This window comes from Nicotiana tomentosiformis, chromosome 3 (genome assembly GCF_000390325.3).
Source record: "Nicotiana tomentosiformis chromosome 3, ASM39032v3, whole genome shotgun sequence".
Classification (NCBI taxonomy): domain Eukaryota; kingdom Viridiplantae; phylum Streptophyta; class Magnoliopsida; order Solanales; family Solanaceae; genus Nicotiana; species Nicotiana tomentosiformis.
The window spans coordinates 18,218,240-18,241,073 of NC_090814.1; the positions used below are offsets into that span (position 1 = coordinate 18,218,240).

Genomic DNA, 22,834 nt, shown 5'->3' on the forward strand with positions numbered 1-22,834 from the left:
CCCACTATTGTTTTCCCCTTCGTGAACGTGATACCCAATCGCAAACGCAATGAACAACCCAGCTCCTCTTCGCGAATGCGAGATCCCCTCGCGAACGTGAAGGGAAAATCTTGCCTGCCTAAAATTCCCCTTCGAGAATGCGAGGGCCCACTTGCGAACGCGAAGAAGGAAACTAGCAAAACACACCAACAGTCTTTAGCTAACATGCCAAGTCCAAAAATGATCTGTTAACCTACCGAAACTCACCCGAGGCCCCTGGGACCTCAACCAAACATACCGTCAAGTCCCATAATATCATACGAACTTAGTCGAACCCTCAAATTATCTCAAACAACGCTAAAACCACGAATCATACCCCAATTCAAGCCTAATGAACTTTGAAATTTCAAGTTTTCACAAACGACGCCGGAACCTATCAAATCAAGTCCGATTGACCTCAAATTTTGCACACAAGTCATAAATGATATAACGGACCTATTAAAATTTTTAGAATCGTATTTCGACTCCGATACCAAAAAGTCAACCCCCCGATCAAACTTTCCAAAAATTTGACTTTTGTCATTTCTAGCCTAATTCCAGTACGGACCTCCAAATAAGTTTTCGGACACGCTCCTAAGTCCAAAATGACCATGCAGAGCTATTGGAATCATCATAATTAAATTGCAAGGTCGTTTACACATAAGTCAATATACTATCAATATTTCCAACTTAAGTTTTCAATTATGATACTAAGTGTCTCATTTCACTCCGAAATCCTCTCGGACCCGAACCAACTAATTCGGTAAGTCATAAAATAACTGTAAAGTTTAACTTGAGCAGTAAATAGGGAAAACGGGGTTATAATACTCAAAACGACTGGCCGGGTCGTTATAATATCTTGAATCTCTATGGATTTCTACACATTTTAAAGAAAATTTTGGGGGGTTTATCTACAACTTAAGAGAGTGAAAATTATGGATTTGAGAGTCGATTTGGATTCGATTTTAAAATCTAATCATATATTGGGACTCGTGGGGTTATGAGTAGTTAGGATCTACCCCTTGACTCGGATTTTGACTGTGCGGACCCAAGTTGACTTTTGTTGACCTTTGAGAATTTGATTAAAGATCGAAGCTTTATTATTTGTGATTGTTTCTTATGGATTTGTTTGGTGTTATTGAGTTATTTTTAGCTAGATTCGAGCCGGTCAGAGGTGGTTTCTAAAGGAAGGCGATTTTGGAGGGTTGGTTTGGCCGGTTTGAGGTAAGTATCTTGCATAATCTTGTGTGAAGGAATAACCCTTAGGCTTGGATCTTATTTATCTAATTGTAATGTATGTGATTCAATGTATATACGAGGTGACGAGCGCATATGCAGATGCTATATATGAAAAACAACTGGATTAGACTTTGGGCTTCTACTATACCTTGATTTGATTGTGTGCTCTCTATAATATATGTGTAATTCTTTGTATGACTATGCAAGCTTATCCTTTCATGCTAGAGAACATGTTTTAGGATTATTATTTCCTAATTAGCCAATATGAGCATTGTGGAATCATTGCTAAATTGATTTAGTTGTAGTCATTTTTATATGTTGAACACTTATCCGTATTTTATTACTATCATATCCTTGTACACGTTGTTGATAAATTATGAGCATATATCTCCCATCAAGCGAACAAGTCGCTAAGGCTTCCACAGACTGAGGGTTATAGCAAAAGGAAAGACGATTCTATCCAATCAGAACCTCGCCAAGTCTCTAATCAGGAGCTCCATCATGTTAGCCAATACGAAGATATTGGAATATAAATTTGGAAGAGATGATGGAGGCAGGAGTTCATTTTGGTCATGGTACTAGGAAATGGAATCCTAAAATGGCGCCTTGTATCTCTGCAAAGTGTAAGGGTATTCCTATTACAAATCTTACTAGAACTGTTCGTTTTTTATCAGAAGCTTCTAGTATATTAAAGACTGAAAAAATGCTTTCGTTGTTGTGGAAAAAGAATCCTTCGTATCTTAATGCACGCATTTAATTTATTCAGAGCTATTAGAGCAGGATCCGCTTTTTGGAAAATATGAGTCAAAGCAATAACAAGAATATTTCTAGTAGAAATCTTTAGATGGTAATTTGAAATATTACATTGTTATGATTATGGCATATGTGGACATGTTGGGCGGAGTAATTTGGTGTTGGCACAAGGTTTTGCCATGCGATTGTAATGATATTGTGGTACGAGATCTTTGCCATGCGATTGTAATTATTGTTATGCAAATATGACAAAATAAGGGTAGCTTTCTTGATTATGCACATGTGGCGAAATACAGGTGGTATTCTCACATGTGGCAGAATAAGGGTGGCTTTCTTGATTATTAAAGGTGTTTTTGTTTAGATTTTATTTTTACATGAAAAAATGGCTAAATTTTGATTACTTCTAAAATTGTGACTATTTTCAATTACCAATTATAAATCAGCTTATTTCTGATTTTTTCCCGTCATTTATCTGTGTTCGATTTTCCATCATGCCACTGCAAATGTATTCACTATTTAAGGAAACTACCTAAAAGAGGTTTAGACTAACTAAGAAGATGGCCACTAAGAACATAATATTTATTGTCAAACTGTGCCATAGTGGTCAGCCTGTTTCCCTTTCCAAATTTCCTATGTCATAGGAACCAGCAAGTCTTTGATCAGTCCTAGTAAACAATTTAATGAAAATCCATCGATCAAAATGTCTTTGAACTAGTCTATTTGTTAGATCAATTATCTGAACTTCAATGTTTATTCATGAAAAAGCCAAGCCCTCTAGGACTTGAGCAACATTTCTTCTTGAAACATACAACTGTTTCAGTAAGAATATTTACCTACTGTAGAATCAGAAATTTGCATCTTTTTTTTTTGTTAAAATACATTTTGAGTTATTGTCTTCAGTGTAGCGTTGGTACTGTCTTTGAATGATTCATGCATCACAATTAAAAAAATAGTCTATTTAATATTTAAAATATGGAAAAGGTAAAGGCCAAAATCAAGTGCCACTAAAAGCTACGATTATTAACAAATTGACAATGAAGTTTCTGAGTTCATTTCATCCAGGATTATCCAGAAGATGCCAATTGTAATGATCCGACCAATTGTTTTACTTTCTAAATCCCTATTCTTGTAATTAAGACTCCCTACCCGTATGTACTTTTACTGTTTTATGACTTGCAGGGGATGGTTGGTTTGGGTTTGGAAGAGTTCAGATTGAAATCGGAACACTTAGTTCCTTAATAGTGGCCTAAGATGGCCAAGTTTGACTTGAATCAACATTTTGAGTAAACGACCTCGGAACTGGAATTTGATAGTTCTAATAGGTTAGTACGATGATTTTAGACCTAGGCGTGTGTTCAGATCGAGTTTCGGGTGATCCGGGAGCGTTTCAGCGATTAATGTTAGAAGTTGGCACATTGAAGGTTTTCAAATTTTTTAAATTTGGTTTGAAGTAGACTTTGGTATAATCGAGGTCCATTTAAGATTCTGAGCATGGTAATAGGTTCATATGGTGATTTATAACTTATACGCAAAATTTGGCGTCATTCCGAGTTGTCTAAGTATGATTCAACGTGTTTGGAGCTAATTGAAGAAGTTTGAAGTTCATAAGTTGATCAATTTGGTTTTTGGGTGCGATTCTTAGTTCCGATGTTGTTTTACGTGTTCCGAGAGTTTGAGCAGGTTTGTATTATGTTTATGTACTTATTGGTGCAGTTGGACGGGTGCCCGGGTGGCTCGGGTGAGTTTCGGACCACCCGGAGTTAAGTTCAAATTTCTGCTACCTGTTGTTCTGGTTTCCTTCTTCGTGAACGTTAAGAAGGCCTCACATTTGCGATGAAGGAAATTGGGCTAGGGAAATTTGTTCTTCGCATTCGCGTAAAGGAGCTCGCGATCGCGAAGCTTTGGGCCACTGGTCTTCGCGTTCACGTGAGAGGTCCGCATTTGTGTAGTGTAAGGCGAACTGGGGGAGGGGCAAGTTGTTGGTCCTCGCGTTCGCGAAGAGCCCTTCGCGTTCGTGTAGGGTAGGCCAGGCAAGCCTTCGCGTTCGCGAGGCATGCATCACATTCGCGATGTTCAATTTTTCAGCGCCTTGGCCGTTTTGCCTTCGCGATCACGAAGAAAGATTTGCTAGGCAGTGTCTTTATTATAAAGGGGACTTAGGCCATTTTCTCTCATTTTCATTTCCCTTGGCCAAATTTGGAGCTCTTGGAGGGGGGTTTTTCATCTAACATCATAAGGTAAGTAATTTCTACCCAGTGTGAGTTTAATACATAGATTATGGATAGATTTTACCATGTAAATTGTGGAAATTTTAAGATTTTTTTGAAAAATTTAGTTTTTTGATAAAAATGGGATTAGATCACAAAAATAATTATGAAATTGAGTAGAAATTATATATTTGTGTTTGTGAGGTTATGGGTAATATTTATTTACAAATATTTCCAGAATTCGGGCACGTGGGCCCGGGGGCAAATTTTAGGAATCTTCCAAATTGGGTTGGGTAATTACTCTAATAATTAAATTATAAACTTTTGAGCATATATTGATGAGTTTGTATAACCTTTGGCTAGTTTCGGATTGCTTGTGTCACGACCCCGATTTTTCTCCTTAGGATGTCGTGATGGCACATAATCTCTAAGACTAGGTAAACTTAACACATGCTGATTTAATAACAAAACTAAACTATTTAATCATTAATCACAACCATTAAATGATATACATAGCCGCAAGCGGCCAATAGTTATACATTTTTCAAAACCGGTAGTACGGAGTTATAGACACTACTAAAACACACTAGAATTTCTAAATACAATACTATTTTGAATTACAATTTAACAGTAGCATAATGAAGTAAGATGGTGACTCCGAGGCCTGCGAATGTCAAGCAGGTATACCTTGAAGTCTCATGCCACGCAAATGCAACTCTCAAAACCACAATCAGAATATTTGGATCTACACAAAAATATGCAAAAATGTAGCATGAGTACACCACAACGGTACCCAGTAAGTATCAAGCCTAACCTTGGTAGGGTAGTGACGAGGCCAGGTCAAGACACCTACTAGAAATAGAAATCTATTCAAGATATACATAAGCTAACAATGGAAAGAATATCAATGTAAGACTAACGACAGAAAAATTATTGATTTACAATCAACAATGAAGTAATAGAAATATAAATGACAGCAAGTAGTAAACGAGTAATAAAGAAACAACATAATTAGAACACCGATGAGATATAAATGAACTCAAATAAGAAAAAAAATGGATGACAACCCAAATAATCAAATCGCTCCCAACGCATGGACTTACAACAAGAATTACCCCGAGACACCACATCTCATAAACCACAAGCCATGAACCACAATTTTCAAATCTTACACATACGGCACCGCGTGCCCACAATAACAATCACCTTTGCATGGCAAGTCCACGTGTTACCATATACTTTGCAACCGTGATATATATTTAATTTAGATGAACAAAAGATATATTTAGACAACATAAAATATAATAACAATCTTGAATAAGGTAAGATGTCAAATGAAATAATGAGTTTATTTTAGAAATCAAGTAAAGTAAAATAATATACAATCTGTACAAAACAGAGTATAAGATGGGTTTAGTTTAGAAATCAATAAAATTGAGTAAAAATAATTTTAAGTAAGGTAAACACCTAATAGAGTGATGAGTATAATTTGAGAACCCAATTATAGTGAAAGTGCAATAATCATTTAGACTAATAAGACACCGAGTGAGATAACGAGTTCTATCTTAAGAGGCACATAGAATAAAGCATGTTAATAATTCTTTTACTTAAATCATTATGTTACCAACCACTCAACAGAATATGATATAGTGATTCCACGAGATTAAATCACATTGACAATCAATTCATCAAGTTATAACAGAGGCACATATTGGCATGTTAAAGCAACACAACAAATCACATAGAATGCATGATTCACACAAGAAACTACAATCGTTCCAACACCAAGATAACAACGAATAACCAAACACAATCAAAATACGGATGAGTGATTGAAGGAAGAAGAATGACCGTTCAAATTAACAAGTTGTTCCAACATGGAATGTACAATAAAAATCACAACCGAGGTACCGCATCGTATTCGCATTTCATAATTTCAATCACAATCTTTATTTATATCACCGTGTGAGCCTTACATTTAGTTTTGAATTTTTTTTCCCGAAATATCTACACGCATTTTAGCCCACCTTATCTCACTGCGTGGCTTCAAGTAGTTCCCATACTAGCAACACACCTATCAAGCCCACTTTATCTAACTGCATGCGTATCAACCCCTAGCTTTATACCACCGCATGCGTATCAATAACACAACACAATCACAACTCACACTACAAGTGCCCATATGCCACAACTTGACACAAAGACAACAACACCAATATTTTCACAACAAATAGCCCATGGCTCAACCGTAATGTGTACAAGAATTTCAACAATAATAAAATGAATAAGAATGCTCAACAAGGAAATGTATCTCAACAATTCACAACTTCGCCTCAATGTGATAACGGCTATTACAGCTTCAATACCAATAACTCAACAAGATAATATTCCACGAAATAACAATGTCAATTAAAAGTGATTCAATAATTAAGAGGTAACAAGACAATAAGAAATGCAATAACCTCAACTAAAGCATATAAGAGCAAAATAACAAGTAAGAGATAGAACAAGTGCTAGCAACCTCAAATAGAGCATGTAAGAGTAGATTAACAATGAGAGATATAACATATTATGACAATTCAATTAAAGGCATGGAAAGAGTCTAGATAATCTAAACCGGTAAAATATCACATATAGCTCGTATACCCACTCGTCACTTTGCGTACACGGCTTTCTCATAACACAAATAGCACAATCAACCCAAATCCTTAGGGGTAGTTTCTCCCACACAAAGTTAGGCAAGATACATACCTCAAATATGCCAACTCAACCCTCTAAAATAGCTTTTTCCCTAAAATTCGACTCCACACGTCTCAAATCTAACAAAAAATGACTTAATAACATCAAACAATGCAAGAAAACTAATTAAAATAAATAAAGCTATGAGCTTTATACTTTTTCCCCAAAAAGCCAACAAAAGTTAACATCGGGCCCGCTTTGGATTCCGAATCCAAGCTTACCCGATCATAGCCCAAACCAATACAAGCTCACACGAATAAAAATCAACTCAATCGGAGTCCGATAACTCAACTAATTCGCCAAAATATCGCTCTTGGGTGTTCATAACCCAAGAGTCCAACCCATACTAGTTGGGTCCCATATCTCCCGGAATACTCCTCCAAAACTCGTCAAATTCGAATATGTTGTTCTACTAATAAAGGAGAACAAAACTCCAAAAAAATCGGGAAATAAACTCCTCTAACTCATTTTTAATTTTTAAAATTTACGACATAACCCTAGGTCTTGTTTTAAATAATTAAATGGGTTTTCAATTAAAATCATGGATTAAAGCTTAAACCAAGGGAATGAATCAAAGAAAAATACTTAGGTTATAGTTTAGACCATACCCCATGGAAGAAACTTGAAGAGCATCCTTGAATTCTCTCAATCCCAAACTTTTAAGATGAGAATACCTCAAATAACATTAATAGCCAAAAATGCCCGACTGTTCTACCTCGCTTCTTGTACCAAACGATCCCAAAACTTGCGTTTGATACCTCTAATGGATTCCTTGTAAAGTTTCAGTTAATTTAGGCTTTTGAATCACTCCATTTGACCTTATAATGAAGAAGATATATTGATTTCAATATTTGAAAACAATGCAAATTTTTAAATACGAATTCAGTGGCAATTTAGTAATTAATCTGAAAAAAATGTGGCAACCCAATTCTTAGTAAAATGACCATAAATTCCTCATACAATGTTGAAATTTGATGATTTCAGTTGCTATGGTTCCAAAATTATGATACAGATATAATGGTTTAGTCAAAACACAAATCAAAAGCCGTTTGCTCAATATGGTAACCTTTATGCTCAAATCGACGTCGAAACCGAAAACTCACCATACAACCCAAACTTATCCAAGACTCATCAGAATTTAACCAAACTTTATGAACATGTCCAAAATTATCATACAAACTCATTGGAATAATTAAAACCCGATTCCGAGTCTGTTTACCTAAAAGTCAAACCTTGGTTAACTCTTCCAACTTAAAGTTTTTAAAACAAGAATCATTCTTCCAAATCACTCCCGAACCGCTTGAAAAATGAAATCAACCATACACGCAAGTCATAATATATAATATAAAGCTACTCAAAATCTCAAACCACCGAATGGAACGATAAAGCTCATAACAACCAGTCGGGTCATTACATTCTCCCCCACTTAAACATACGTTCGTCCTCGAACGTGCCAAGTGTTGTTCCAAAGCTATCAAATTGCCATATACCCTCACCATACACATAACTATGGGTGATTCAATGTCACCCCAATCCATATAAGCCCGAAAACACCACCTAACAGAGGATCCTTCCTTCAATCTTAGTCCATAAAAATTAAAACCCAAATCCCCAACATTTGGAACTCATTATATGACCCGATTCTTGCATCTATGCACCTTATAACTCTGAACAAGTTGTATCAATCTATAACTATATCTCAAGACATAATCACATGATATACCACATAACTCAAATACTCATAGCAACAACTTTCAATCGCAAAAGCTACTCGATAACCAACCCGGCACTGGTAACAAACCTCAGATCAACTAAAACCTTGTTCTGAACCTTCGTACACTGCCAATGATGAAAGAAACATACAGAAACTCATAACCACCCATCAGATTAACAAGTCGTGGAGCTCTCTTACCCGATAAGAATCATAGCCAAAACCTAAGCCGACTAGCGACACAATTCTTGCAAACATACCTTAATCAAATCTGATGGCACTCATTTTAGGCCCAATAACCTCACCTCATCCAGTACAAGCTACTCGACCGACCTATCACACAAATCCTACTTAGAGCCACATACCATGCAGTTCGTGCAACAACGAACAATAACTCAAATATACCCAATGGTGGAAAGAGAATGGAAATGAAGAAACCATCCGGCCAGCTCAACAAATACCACCACGAAGCGCAATGCTATCAATCCACCACACAAGGGGAAATATAACACACGAAATAAGCACAAAGGATCATATCCTTGCATAACGCCGTTGCGATGCATGACCCAATCCGACACCGATCCACTTGGAATACGTCGAGCCATGATACTTACAATCAACAACCAAAAGCATATCAACATCAAACACACGAAGCGCATGACCACAACTGTGGAGATATGAATATCACTATATACTAGAAATAGGAAGACCATAACCAAGGCACAATCAACCATTCAACACTCCAAGAGCAATCTCGCTCGAATTTCGCTACAAAGGCCAAACACAACCGCATCGGTGTGCACATAACCAATAGATCACAACCTATCGTAGCATAGGAGAGTAACACATGAGACATATCAGAACACGAATGTGATCCACCCTGACCGATAATATACCCCTCTACAATAACTATGCTGAGTAGATAAATCTGACTCGATTTTGAACACACATCCTTATTAAACCTACTAGTAGCCTCCAAATCAATTTCGATCCTTCTGAAGTAGGTAGATAGCCTCCGAAAAGCCCACAATAACATATCTATCGTACATACCATCAGTTGCCAACCTCTTAACATACCTTCAACGTTCATAACCATGGAACAATCTGCCTCGAGAACCCTCTTAGTCTTCAAATTCCTAGAATACTAGAATCTCCATATCCACTCACAACTACACTACTCAAATAATTGACACATTCCTCACATAAGGCCAACCCACGAGAAGTACTTCTACAATTCTTTTGTTCCACAAAGCAAAATCTAAAAATTAACAGTCGATCAATCAGGCGATTACGGTAATACCAGTAGAGCATCCGCAAGTCGAAACACAGTGCGCCTTCTGGAGTGCACACCCTTCTTAGGTGGTATCAAATAATGCGAGCATTCTTCTAAACATCTGAAATCATCCATGCTGTCCAGAACTCGTGACCCCATCCTGGAAAAAATAAATAACATGCAATAAGTTCCTTATGCCTGTAGCAAACATCTAGCTCAAGCTGTGGTTGACACTATCAAGAATTCTTCGAGGCCAATCCCCACATCACCAAGCCATCATAACTGAACTTTCCCAACTCAACCAAGTCACACAAGCCATCAAACCCAATAGTATTGCCACAAAACGTTGTTGAAGCATTACCACACCAAAAGATCAGTTACCTTTGTTGCTATGCTGACCCAACACTACCGAGCTGACCCATTTCTTCTAATCCTCCTTGACTTGTCTTCAGGTCAACACTTTCCCATATCGGTACACAATGATCCTAAGTCAAAGCTCGCTGCGTAAGACCCTAGCACGAACCACGTCGTCCGAAAACCCATAAATCGTTATATTTCCTCTGGAGCACCTAACAATGCTGCAACCGAGATACCCCCTCTAAAGAGACTTTCTATGAATCTGAAGATATTTCTCTAACCTCTATGATACTGGAATGTAGATTTATCAATGATACAGGTATACTGCAAGTTCCAGCACCATCCCATGAAAATATAAGATCTTAGTCATGTACAATTCCGAGGAACCCCTCAACACTGCATATATACCTCAGCCCCAAGACTGATATGATATTTGCCCATGCAATATAATCGTCGATATTAGACTCCCCCACTTAGCGCAGAGTCATAGGGCACAACATCCGATGATCCATGTTATCAACCTTCATAAGCTCGTACAACACCAATCAGATACACGAACCAGTTGCATCCCACACTCAAACAACTTAAGATCTACCAATACGTCCTTAGTCTGGACAATACCTCGAGACAATGATCGAGCATCCATGGCCCCCTCGTAGCCCATTCGCAGCATTACAAACCGTCGGAGCATAGCTGATACCGAGAGCACAATTGACAATCAATTCACCAAGTTATAACGGAGGCACATATTAGCATGTTAAAGCAACACAACAAATCACGTAGAATACTTGACTCACACAAGAAACCACAATCATTCCAACATCAAGATAACAATGAATAACCAAACACAACCAAAATGCGGATGAATTATTGGAGGAAAAAACAATGACCGTTCAAATCAACAAGTTATTCCAACATAGAATGTACAATGAAAATCACAACTGAGGTACAACCTCGTATTCATATTTTACAATTTAAATCACAATCTTTTCTTATATCACCGCGTGAACCTTACATTTAGTTTTGAAAATTATTTTTTCCCCCGAAATAGCTACACGCGTTTTAACTCACCTTATCTCACCGCGTGGCTTCAAGTAGTTCCCCTACTAGCAACACACATATCAAGCCCACCTTATCTTATCGCATGCGTATCAACCCCTAGCCTTATACCACCGCATGCATATCAATATCACAATACAATCACAACTCGCAACACAAGTGCCCATATGCCACAACTTGCCACAAAGTCAACAACACCAATATTTCCATAACAAATAGCACACGGCTCAACCGCAATGTGTATAAGAATTTCAATAATAACAAAATAAATGAGAATGCTCAACAAGGAAAGGTATATCAACAATTAACAAATTCTCCTCAATGTGATAACGGCCATTACAACTTCAACACTAATAACACAACAGGATGATATTCCACAAAATAACAACTTCAATTAAAAATGATTCAATAATTAAGAGGTAACAAGACAATAAGGAAGAAAATAACTTCAACTAAAGTATATAAGAACAAAATAATAAGTAAGAGGTAGAACAAGTGCTAACAACGTCAAATAGAGCATGTAAGAGTAGATTGATAATGAGAGATATGACATATTATGACAATTCAATTAAAGGCATGGAAACAGTCTAGATAATTTAAACCTGCCTAATACCACATATAGCTCGTGTACCCACTCGTCTCCTTGCTTACACATCTTTCACATAACACAAATAGCACAATCAACCCTAATCCTAAGGGGTAGTCCCCCACTCCCCCCCAAAGTTAGGCTAGATACTTACCTCAACTAGGACAACTCAACCCTCCGAAATATCTTTTCCTCTAAAATCATCCTCTATGCGGCTCAAATCTAACAAAAAATGACTTAATAACATCAAACAATGCAAGAGAAACCAATTATAATAAATAAAGTTATGATCTTTACACTTTCCCCAAAAAAAGTCAACAAAAGTCAACGTTGGCCCCGCCATGGATTTCGAATCCAAGCTTACCCGAGCAAAGCCCGAACCAATACAAGCTCACACGAACAAAAAATAACTCATATTGGGGTCCGATAGCTCAATCAATTCGCCAAATATCGCTCTTGGGTATTCATAACCCAAGAGTCCAACCTACACTAGTTGGGTCCCATATCTCTTGAAATACTCCTCCAAAACTCGCCAAATTCGAGTATGTTGTTCTCCTAATATATGAGAACAAAACCCCAAAAGGAATCGGGAAATAAACGCCTCTTACTCAATTTTAATTTTTAAAATTTAGGACATAACCCTAGGTCATTTAAAGAATTAAATGAGTTTTCAATTAAAATCATGGATTAAAACTTATACCAAGGGAATGAATCAGAGGAAAATACTTAGGTTATAGTTTAGACCTTACCCTATGGAAGAAACTTGAAGAACATCTTTGAATTCTCCCAATCTCAAACTTTCAAGATGAGAAAAACTCCAACAACATTAATAGCCAAAAATGCCCAGCTGTTCTGCCTCGTTTCTTATGCCAAACGATCCCAAAACATGCTTTTGATGCCTCTAATGGATTCCTCATAAAATTTCAGTCAAGTTAAGCTTTTGAATCACTCCATTTGACCTTATAATGAAGGCGATATGTTGATTTCAATATTTGAAAATAGTACAGATTTTTAAATACAAATTCAGTGGCAATTTAGTAATTAATCTGAAAAACGTAGCAACCCAATTCCTAGTAAAATGACCATAAATTCCTCATACGATTTCAAAACTTGATGATTTAAGTTGCTCTAGTTCTAAAATTACAATACGGATATAATAGTTTAGTCGAAATACGAATCAATAGCTGTTTGCTCAATATGGTAACCTTTATGCTCAAATCGATGTTGAAACCGAAAACAATCACCATACAACCCAAATTTATCCAAAACTCATCGGAATTTAATCAAACTTTGTGGACATATCTAAAATCATCATACAAACTCATTGGAATAATTAAAATGCGATTTCGGTTTCGTTTACCCAAAAGCCAAACCTTGGTCAACTCTTCCAACTTAAAGCTTCTAAAATGAGAATCATTCTTCCAAATCAATCCCGAACCGCTCGAAAACCGAAACCAAACATACACACAAGTCATGATACATAATATGAAATTACTCAAAGTCTCAAACCACCGAATGGAACGCTAAAGCTCAAAACGGCTGATCGGGTCGTTACAGCTTGACACTCATTTGAGGCTTTTAGATTGAATTGTGGACCGGTAAGAGGATTTGAAAATGAGGTAAGTCTCTTGCCTAACCTTGTAAGATAGAATTATCCCCGTAGGTATTTTAAATAGTTATTTGCTAATAATTGTGGGTGTTATGTATGCACGATATGACGAGAGTCTGTACGTAGCTAAAATCATGCTTATGTCCGAGTAGACTTAGGATTTTACCATGTATTACTTGTATTATTTGCAACCAACTTGTTAGTTTAATTACTTGAATTTATAGTTGAAATTGGATAAAGGATTTTATGAGACCGAGCTTCATTACTTTGAGTTTTGGCGGGATACTTGATGGTTAGTGAAAATTATGCCTTCTTTGAATACTATTCCTATGTAGTAGTGGTTGATCAGAGTTTGTAGAGTTTCTCTATTCCTGTGGATTGGGCTGAACGCCTCGACAGTATGTTAGATGCATCTATGGTTCGCGCCGGTCGAACCTCGGCAGTGTACATACTATTCTGGATCGGGTCGTACGACCTCGGCATAAATCGTACGTGATATTGCTCGGAGTCCGATTATACTTGATATTGTTTTCTTGATATGAGACTTAAAAATTACTTGGTGGCTCTTATGTGTTAAAGACCTGCCCTGTGATAGTTGGAGACTTTGAATTGATATTATGTTTAAGAATAATTAATTATTGTTTCTTATTTTAGTGTTATTGTTGTATTTTCTGCCTATTTATGATTCTTACACTTTATTTATTAACCTCTAGTAAGTGTCGATGTCGACCCCTCGTCACTACTTCTTCGAGGTTAGACTAGATACTTACTGGGTACATGTTGTTTATGTACTCACGCTACACTTCTGCACTAATCGTGCCGGATCTGAGGCATGTGCATCTGGTGTCCAGTCAGGCGCATACCCCCACTACCCGGAGACTTAGTGGTGAGCTGCTTCCTATGCTCCGTCTGTAGCACCCAGAGTCTCCTCCTTGTTGTATTTACTTTTCTGCCTATCTTACTTCAGACAATAGTATATGAGGTTTTGTATATTCTACTAGTTTGCTCGTGCACTTATAACACCGGATTTTGGAAAATTCTAGTAGATATTCATGGTTTTTTGTTTATTAATTTTACTACTTCACTCTTAAATGTACTTTATTTATGCTTTTTGTTACTACGGTCACCTACTATTTGATTCTTTATTAAATAAAATCAATGACTTTGATAATATTAAAATGAACAATTAAATAGATAGTTCACCGTTGGCTTGCCTAGCGACGACGTTAGGCGCAGCCACGATCTATAGTGAAAATTGGGTCGTAACACCAAGGATAATTAACTAAAAGACATCAAGTTGCACTGTTCGCTTTTTCCTTTGTCAAATGTATAAAGATGCTATATAGAGAACAAGATAACTCAGGAAGGAACAAAAATTGAACTAGATTGTCAGAATTTATAGAGTATTACTGGTGCAACAGACCAAGATATTTTATAAATCCTCTGCAGTTTGTTGTCACTTGTCTGATATTCTATACCACTAACCATTAGTTTTCAAGGGCCCGCAGGGAATCACGAAGCAAAAAACCAACTGATTCAACAAATGACAGCATTATTGTTTCGAATAAATACTAATTCCGTTTCAATTTATTTGAACCTATTTTTTTTGGTTCGTTTTAAAAAAATAATTCCTTTCTAAATTTGGAAATAATTTTGCTTAAACTTACAATTCTATCATTAATGAGAAGTTTTTATAATCACACAAATATTCTGGATCCATTTTTGAATTGTTTAGGACCATACATTCTAAAAGTTTTCTTTTTTTCTTAAAAGCCGTGCCCAATCAAACAAGTTTAGATAAATTGGAACGGGAAGAGTAGTTTATTTGGAGATTCTGTTTTCTGCCGGTCGCAAAACCGATAACATTAATCTAACACCTTGATTTCTCAAATAAGAAGGAAAAGAAGAACAAATTTCAAGGGAAATGAATCCATGCCATATTCATCATAAAAAGATTACGTGCACAGATTTAGTAACTTGAAGTATCACACAACAATGAAGCTAAATGCAAAAATACAATATCTTATGATCATTAATCAAACACTTCACCATTTGTGATGTGTAGATAACCATTTGAGAAGACCAGTCAACTTTCTCCCAACATTGCGATCTGCCAATTCCGAGTTCTAGGAACGTCCATAACAGGTTCTGAAGAAATTTCGATTTGATCATTTGAAACGGAGACGTTTTGGGATTTAGTTGAATTTGCACGTCAAAAGTCTAATTTGGGGTCAACACACCACCGCCGCCGCAAACCCTTTGTTCCGTTCAACATCAGAATCTCGCCGTCACCTTGTACTAACTCCATCACCATCTCAATCACCATCTCCGTTAGCCGTCATCCTCTACGATCTCGGTTTCTAAGACCTGGCCAACGCATCTCTCAACGCCAACATCTCCACCATTAATTTCCCACTTACCATTTTCGCCCCTACAGATTCCTCCCTCCGCACTTGCCCTTCTTGTTCCCTTCCCCTGCTTCTTCAAGAACATTCTGTTCTTGGTCTCTACTCTTTCCTCTTCCTCTGTAACCTAGCTTTTGTTACAAAGATGGAAACTTTAGCCCTTCAGCCAGCTCGTCGCAATGCATCACCGCCGGCCAAATTTTCGTTAACTTGGAATTCAGGTTCTATTGTTCCTCTCTTGTCTTGAATCTTTAGTTAGTATTGCACTAGGATTGTCAAATTAATTGTATTAGTGATAGCTTTGCCTACTTGTTTATATTGTTATCTACCTTTTTACATCTTTATTTTGAATCTTTATTTCATATATCCCTAGTAGTTCTGCTCTAGTTTTGTACTTTTTTTTTTGACCTTTAGATGTAGATTATAGTCCCCTTTAGCTCTTTTATTGTATTTTTTCACCTATTTTTCTGTCCTTTAGTTGTAGATTATATTTTTCTTTAGTTCCTTTAGTTTATTTCTTCACCTGTTTTTCTGGCCTTTAGTTGTAGATAATAGTTTCCGTTAGTTCCTTTATTTTATTTCTTCACCTATTTTGCGACCTTTAGTTGTAGATTATATTTCGGTAATTCATTTTATTTTTGTCTCTTATTTTCGGGATAGTGCTTGTATTGACTCCTAGATTATAGTGACTTTGGTGAACGATGGTAGGGTAATGTTTTGTCCTCGGGGGTGTCAGCGCGGGAGAGAGGGTGCTACTAAGCTGAGAGTGGGGTCTTGAAACATAGGAACTTTGACTGAAAATTCTGTAGAGTTAGCGAAGATTCTCGAGAAAAGGAAGATTAATATATCTTGTGTACAAGAAACTATGTGGGTAGGAGATAAGGCGCGAGATGTGGACAAGTTCAAACTATGGTATTCTGGGAGGGTGGGGGATAGGAACGGGGTAGGTATCTTGGTTGTAAGGACCTCCGGGAACTAGTGGTGGAGGTTAGGATGGTGAATGATAGGCTGATGACTATTAAGCTACTTGTTGGAGGTTTTACTTTGAACATAATCAGTGCGTATGCACCCCAAGTAGGCTTGGATGAGGAAGTCAAGAGGCGTTTCTGGGAGGATTTAGATGAGATGGTGCGTGATATCCGGTATACTGAGAAGCTTTTCATAGGAGGAGATTTCAACGGCCACACTGGAGCAACGTCTGGGGGGAGGGGGGGTATGATGATGTGCATGATGACTTTAGTTTTGGAGATAGAAACTGAGGAGGAACGTCTCTGCTGGACTTTGCTAGAGCATTTGATTTGGTGATAGCAAACTCGAGTTTCCCGAAGAAGAGGGAACACTTGGTCACCTTTCGGAGTTCGGTGGCCGAGATTCAGATTGATTATTTACTCTGCAGGAAGTCCTATAGAGGTCTTTGCATGGATTGCAAGGTCATCCTGAGTGAGAACCTCTCGATCCTTCATCGGCTTTTCGTCATGGACTTTGAGATCACGAGGAAGAGGAGGAAGAGGGCGATGTATAGCCAACATAGGATCAAGTGGGAGCCTTCGCTGAAGCTAAAGCACAGGAATTGGGGGTCAAGCTGTTGACTATGGGGGCTTGGAGGAGTAGTGGGGACGCAAGCGCTATGTGGACCACGCCTGCGCAGTGTATTAGGGAAGCCACGAGAGATATTAGGGGTCTCAAAGGGTTACTCTGGTGGTCACAAGGGAGACTGGTGGTAGAATGGAGAGGTGCAAGAAAAAGTGAAAACCAAGAAAGCAATGTATCTGAAGCTAGTGAAAAGTGTATACAAGGAGGAGAAGAGGGTGAATAAGGAGCATTATAAGTTGGCTAAGAAAGAGGCAAAGCTAGCAGTTACGGTGGCCAAGATTGCAGTTTTTAGTCATTTGTATGAGGAACTCGAGGGCCGAGGTAAGGATAAGAGGTTGTTTAGGTTAGCCAAGGCGCGATAAAAGAAAGCGCGTAACTTGGACCAAGTAAAGTGCATCAAGGACGAAGAAGGTAGAGTTTTGTTGGATAATGGGCTTATCCGTCGGAGATGGCAGACCTATTTCCATAGTCTCTTGAACGAGGATGAGACATGAGCATTATATTGGGTGATTTGGAACTCTCTAGGAGTCGTTGTGACTTCGGGTATTATAGGCGGATTAGAGTTGATGAAGTTGAGGGGGCTATGCATAAGATGAGCAGGGGCAAAACGACTGGGCCGGATAAAATTCCGGTGGAGTTTTGGAAGAGTGCGAGCAAGGTAGGCTTGGAGTGGCTCACTAGGTTGTTTAATATCATTTTTAGAACGAAGGAGATTCACGAAAAGTGGAGATGGAGCACGATGGTTCCTATATACAAGAACAAGGGTGATATCCAAAATTGCAATAACTATCGGGGTATCAAGCTGCTTAGCCATACTATGAAAGTCTTGGAGAGAGTGGTAAAGCTAAGGGTGAAGAGGAATATGTCTATTTTCGAGAATCAGTTCGGGTTTATGTCGGGACATTCGACTACAAAAGCCATCCACTTTGTTAGGAGATTGATGGAGCAATATAGGGAGAGAAAGAAGGACTTGCATATGGTATTCATCAACTAGAAAATGCATACGATAAAGTTCCGAGAGAGGTTTTGTGAAGATGTTTGGAGGCTAAAGGTGTACCGGTTACCTATGTTAGGTTGATTAATGACATGTATGATGAAGCAAAGACCCGAGTGAGGACAGTGGGTGGGGACTCAGACCATTTTCCGGTTATGATGGGATTGCATCAGGGATCGGCACTCAGCCCTTTTTTTTTGCTCTGGCGATGGACGTACTGACGCGCCACATTCAAGGGGAGGTGCCGTGGTGCATGCTATTTGCAGATGATATTGTATTGATTAACGAGACGTGAGACGGTGTGAACGCGCAATTAGAGGTATGGAGGTAGACCCTGGAGTCTAAAGGTTTCAAGTTGAGCATGATCAAGATAGAATACTTGGAGTGTAAGTTCAGTTGCGAGACTCAACGAGGGGAATGGGAGGTGAGGCTGGACTCGCAGGTCATCCCTAGGAGAGGAAGTTTTAAGTACCTTGGGTCTATTATTCAGGGGGATAGGGAGATTGATGAAGATGTCACACATCGTATTGGGACGAGATGGATGAAATAGAGACTCGCTTCCGGTGTTTTGTGTGACAAGAAGATGCCACCGAAACTTAAAGGTAAGATCTACAGAGTGGTGGTCAAGCCAACGATGTTGTATGGGGCTGAGTGTTGGCCAATCAATATCGCTCATGTCCAGAAGATGAAGGTAGCTGAGATAAGGATGTTGAAATGGATGTGCAGGCACACCAGGTTAGATTGGATCAGAAATGAGGTTATTCACGACAAGGTGAGTGTAACCCCTATTGAGGACAAGATGCGGGAAGCGCGGCTTAGGTGGTTTGATCATGTGAGGAGGAGGAGCACAGATGCCCCGGTGAGGAGGTGTGAGAGGTTGACATTGGAGGGCCTACGGAGAAGTAGAGGTAGGCCAAAGAAGAGTCGGGGAGAGGTGATTAGGCAAGACATGACGCAACTTCAGCTGATCGAGGACATGACCCTTGATAGGAAGGTATGGAAGTCGATGATTAGGGTAGTAGAGTAGGTAGTCTAGAGTGTTTATAATAGTAGTATTGGCATACAGTCTCACTTTCTGTTGGCAGTATATTTTTATGACTAACCTTTGTTTCCTTTCATTGTTGATCACCTTACTATCTTGTTGTTTTTATTTTGCTTTTATATGGCTTTTTGGTACTGTCCCTTCTTGTCTATATTTTCATTAATGTGATGTTTATGCTTTCCTGAGCCGGGGGTCTATTGAAAACAATCTCTCTATCCTCACAAGGTAGGGGTAAGGTCTGCGTATACACTACCTTCCCCAAACCCCACCGTGTGGGATAATACTGGGTATGTTATTGTTGTCGTATATAAACGTATCAAACTCACACGTCACAAGGACACCCTTATTCAATATCATTAATTTGATCACATTTTCCTTTATGCACACAAAGAATGGAATACATTCAACTTGAAGTTTTTGGATTTTGTACTATAGGCTCAATTCTTGATTTGGCTGCAGGAAACAAGCTCCTTCAAAAACCCGATACATGATTTCTGATCCATATTCTTCTATGAGAAAGCTAAACTCAACTTCTCCCTCTACACCAAATGAAAATCTTCAAATTAATGTAGTCTCCGTGGCACTTTAATGGTGGTATTATCCGAGCCTTCAGCAACCAAAACTTCTATATCATCATACAGGGTGGATGGATCATCTCCTAAGAGTTGAAATGCTTTAATTTTGAGTGTCCAATACACTCCTGGTTGTTTTCTATTGTTGATCAAACATCATTTTCAACTGTTTTCCTTGTTCTTCAATCCTCAACTGTAACTTTTGCCGAATCTAATTACAAAGAAGACAATACGAATCAAATAAGATGTCTTGATTCATGAAAAAGTATCATGAATGAGAGTGACATATGCTAGCAAAACAAATTTGGTCCTAGTTTGCTAAAGGTGTGCTAAAAATAAAGTACCTCTAGTTGCTCGTGAAGATGCCTCTGGACTTCGAGCTGCATTTGCAGTGCTTCCTTGATTTGCATTCCTCTGCAACACAAGTTCGGATCAGATTTAGTTTCAGCTAAAGTTTATCAGGAAAATTAAATGAGAAAGTTGCAAAGGAAAATATACGTTTTGCTGTCGATCTGTACAACATTATTAGGACTATTTCTTGTTTTAGATGCGCCTGCAAGAAGAAAACTCTGAAAAGGGAAGTGAGTGTTATCGCAGTGTTCAGCATCCAAAACTTCTGTATCATCATATGGGTGGGATGGATCATCTCCAGGAGATGAAATGCTTGAATTTTGAGTGTTTAATAGACTTCTTGTTGTTCTTTGTTGTTGATCAAATATCATCTTCCACTGTTTTCCTTGTTCTTCAATCCTCAACTGCAACTTTTGCTGAATCTAGTAAAAAGCAAGACAATAGGAATTAGGCATTTAAGTGATACATACTGGTTAAAAAAAATTGGGTTATAAATATGCTGGGATCATACTAAAAATACCTCAAATTGCTGGTGAAGATGCCTCTGGACTTGGAGTTGCATTTGCAGTGCTTCCTTGATTTGCATTCCTCTGCAACACAAGTTTGGATCAGATTTAGTTTCCAGCTAAGGTTATCAAGACGATTTACTGAGGAAGTTGCGATAGAAAACACACGTTTTGTTATCAATTTGTGTCACATTACTAGGACTATTTATTTTTTCAGATTCTCCTGCAAGAAGAAGAAAAAAACTCTGATCAGCAATAATATTTCTCTTTTCAGATTACTGTTACAGAACATCAGATCAATGGTGGTTTAGGAAAAGCCAAATTCTTTAGGACTTCAGCAATATTTTGTCTTGAAACAAACAACTGTTTTGACAGAAATATTTACCTTGTGCTGGATCTGAGTTGCACTTCTTATTCAAGTCCATCAGCTTCAGTTCAGATTTGGTGTTGTCTCTGAATGATCAATGAATCACAATTAAAAAGAAATGGACTCTTTAACTTTTAAACATTCGGATAATTAACAAATTGATGAAGAATATCCCGAAATTATTTCATCCTGGATCCTGCATAGGATATAATATTACTAGGATGATTAATTAAAAGACATCATGAATATAAACTGTTTCCCAAGACAGATACCAGCTGTTTTTTGTATTTAAACTTCCTTTTCAAATGTTTAAAGATGCCAGATAGAAGAATATAACAACTCAAGAAACAACAAAAGAGAAACTAGACTGTCACAACAGAGTAATATGTTGAAACTACAAACCTCTTGGGCTAAATCAGCCTAAATACACTCTTAACATGGTGTGATATCGTCCGCTTTGGGCGAAGTCTGCACGGTTTTCTTCAAAAGGCCTCACACCATTTAGAGATCTCTACACCTTATATGTAGGCTCCCAATCTTTTCAGTTATCAATATGAGACTTTGTTCGCACATCCGACAAAACCAATCTTTTCAGTTACCAATGGTACTCATTAGCTGTTAGTATTTGCTTTAGAATTTACAAATGCCATGCAAATGTATCATTGGAGTTTCAGTTTTTTGCCGGTTCAAAGATAATAACAAAACCGATGACAACAATATATTACCTTGATTTCTCATCAGGGTTGTGTTCTGATTCATCAACAGCCGCCATAGAATCGACAAGATCCTTTAGAACATTTACTATTTGTCTAAGTATTATTCCTTTTCTTTCAAATGTGCTTTAAATTGAGTTTGAGGTTCATCTGGTCATTTTTAAAACAGGTAACTCAACACACTATTAGATTAATTAATTAATTATTGTTATCATAAAATGGTGATTAAGAAGGGGAGCCTTGACTTAACTGGTAATGTTGTTGCCATGTGACTAGGAGGGCACGAGTTCGAGCCGTGGAAAAGGCCTCTTGTAGAAATGCAGGGTAAGACTGCGTACAATAAACTCTTGTGGTCTGACTCTTCCCCGAACCCTGTGAATAGCGGGAGCTTAGTGCAGCGGGCTTCCCTTTTTTTTTCATTTATAAATGGTGATTAAATTGTAAAATTAGTTCTTGCACCTTGCTTTCTCTTGGTACTGTTTGAGAAAGTAAAAAAATCCAGAATCATATTATATCAACCTTTTACTTTCAATCTAATATTATTGTGCCATTATATTCCAAGTTTATAAAAGAACATACTAGTATGATTTTCCTTTGTGAGAAATCGAAAAAGGAATCCAAATGCTACTCCTGCTGCATTCTGCTTCCTTAATCTGCATGCCACTGCAAATGTATTCAGTATTTGAGGAGCCTATCGAAACAGGTTTAGACTAATAAGTAAAAAAAATCTATTTCATAAG

At 37.8% G+C, this 22,834-nt stretch overlaps 1 protein-coding gene and 1 long non-coding RNA gene across 2 annotated transcripts; one reads left to right on the forward strand and one right to left on the reverse strand.

The window, feature by feature from the left end:
- Window positions 1–15,348: 15,348 nt before the first annotated feature.
- LOC104098695 (uncharacterized) lies at window positions 15,349–20,859 on the forward strand. The gene is made up of 2 exons (XR_011414617.1): window positions 15,349–16,177; window positions 20,045–20,859. It is a non-coding gene; the product is annotated as an uncharacterized lncRNA (long non-coding RNA).
- Window positions 19,929–21,523, reverse strand: LOC104098702 (myb family transcription factor PHL8-like). The gene is made up of 5 exons (XM_070196755.1): window positions 21,400–21,523; window positions 21,029–21,237; window positions 20,656–20,930; window positions 20,502–20,571; window positions 19,929–20,368 (listed from the first exon to the last, which is right to left on the reverse strand). Exons 2-5 carry the CDS (start codon window positions 21,092–21,094, stop codon window positions 20,297–20,299), a joined length of 483 nt encoding a protein of 160 aa, XP_070052856.1. The 5' UTR covers window positions 21,095–21,237; window positions 21,400–21,523; the 3' UTR covers window positions 19,929–20,296.
- Between the last annotated feature and the right edge of the window lie 1,311 nt (window positions 21,524–22,834).

Excerpts from the sequence above, each read along its gene's own strand:
- LOC104098702 (XM_070196755.1), bottom strand. The coding sequence starts at position 21,094 with ATGCAAATCAAGGAAGCACTGCAAATGCAACTCCAAGTCCAGAGGCAT. Across the intron at positions 20,572-20,655 it reads GTACAGATCGACAGCAAAAC|AGGAATGCAAATCAAGGAAG; the intron begins GTATATTTTCCT and ends CTTGTGTTGCAG. Across the intron at positions 20,369-20,501 it reads ATCTTCACGAGCAACTAGAG|ATTCGGCAAAAGTTACAGTT; the intron begins GTACTTTATTTT and ends CTTTGTAATTAG.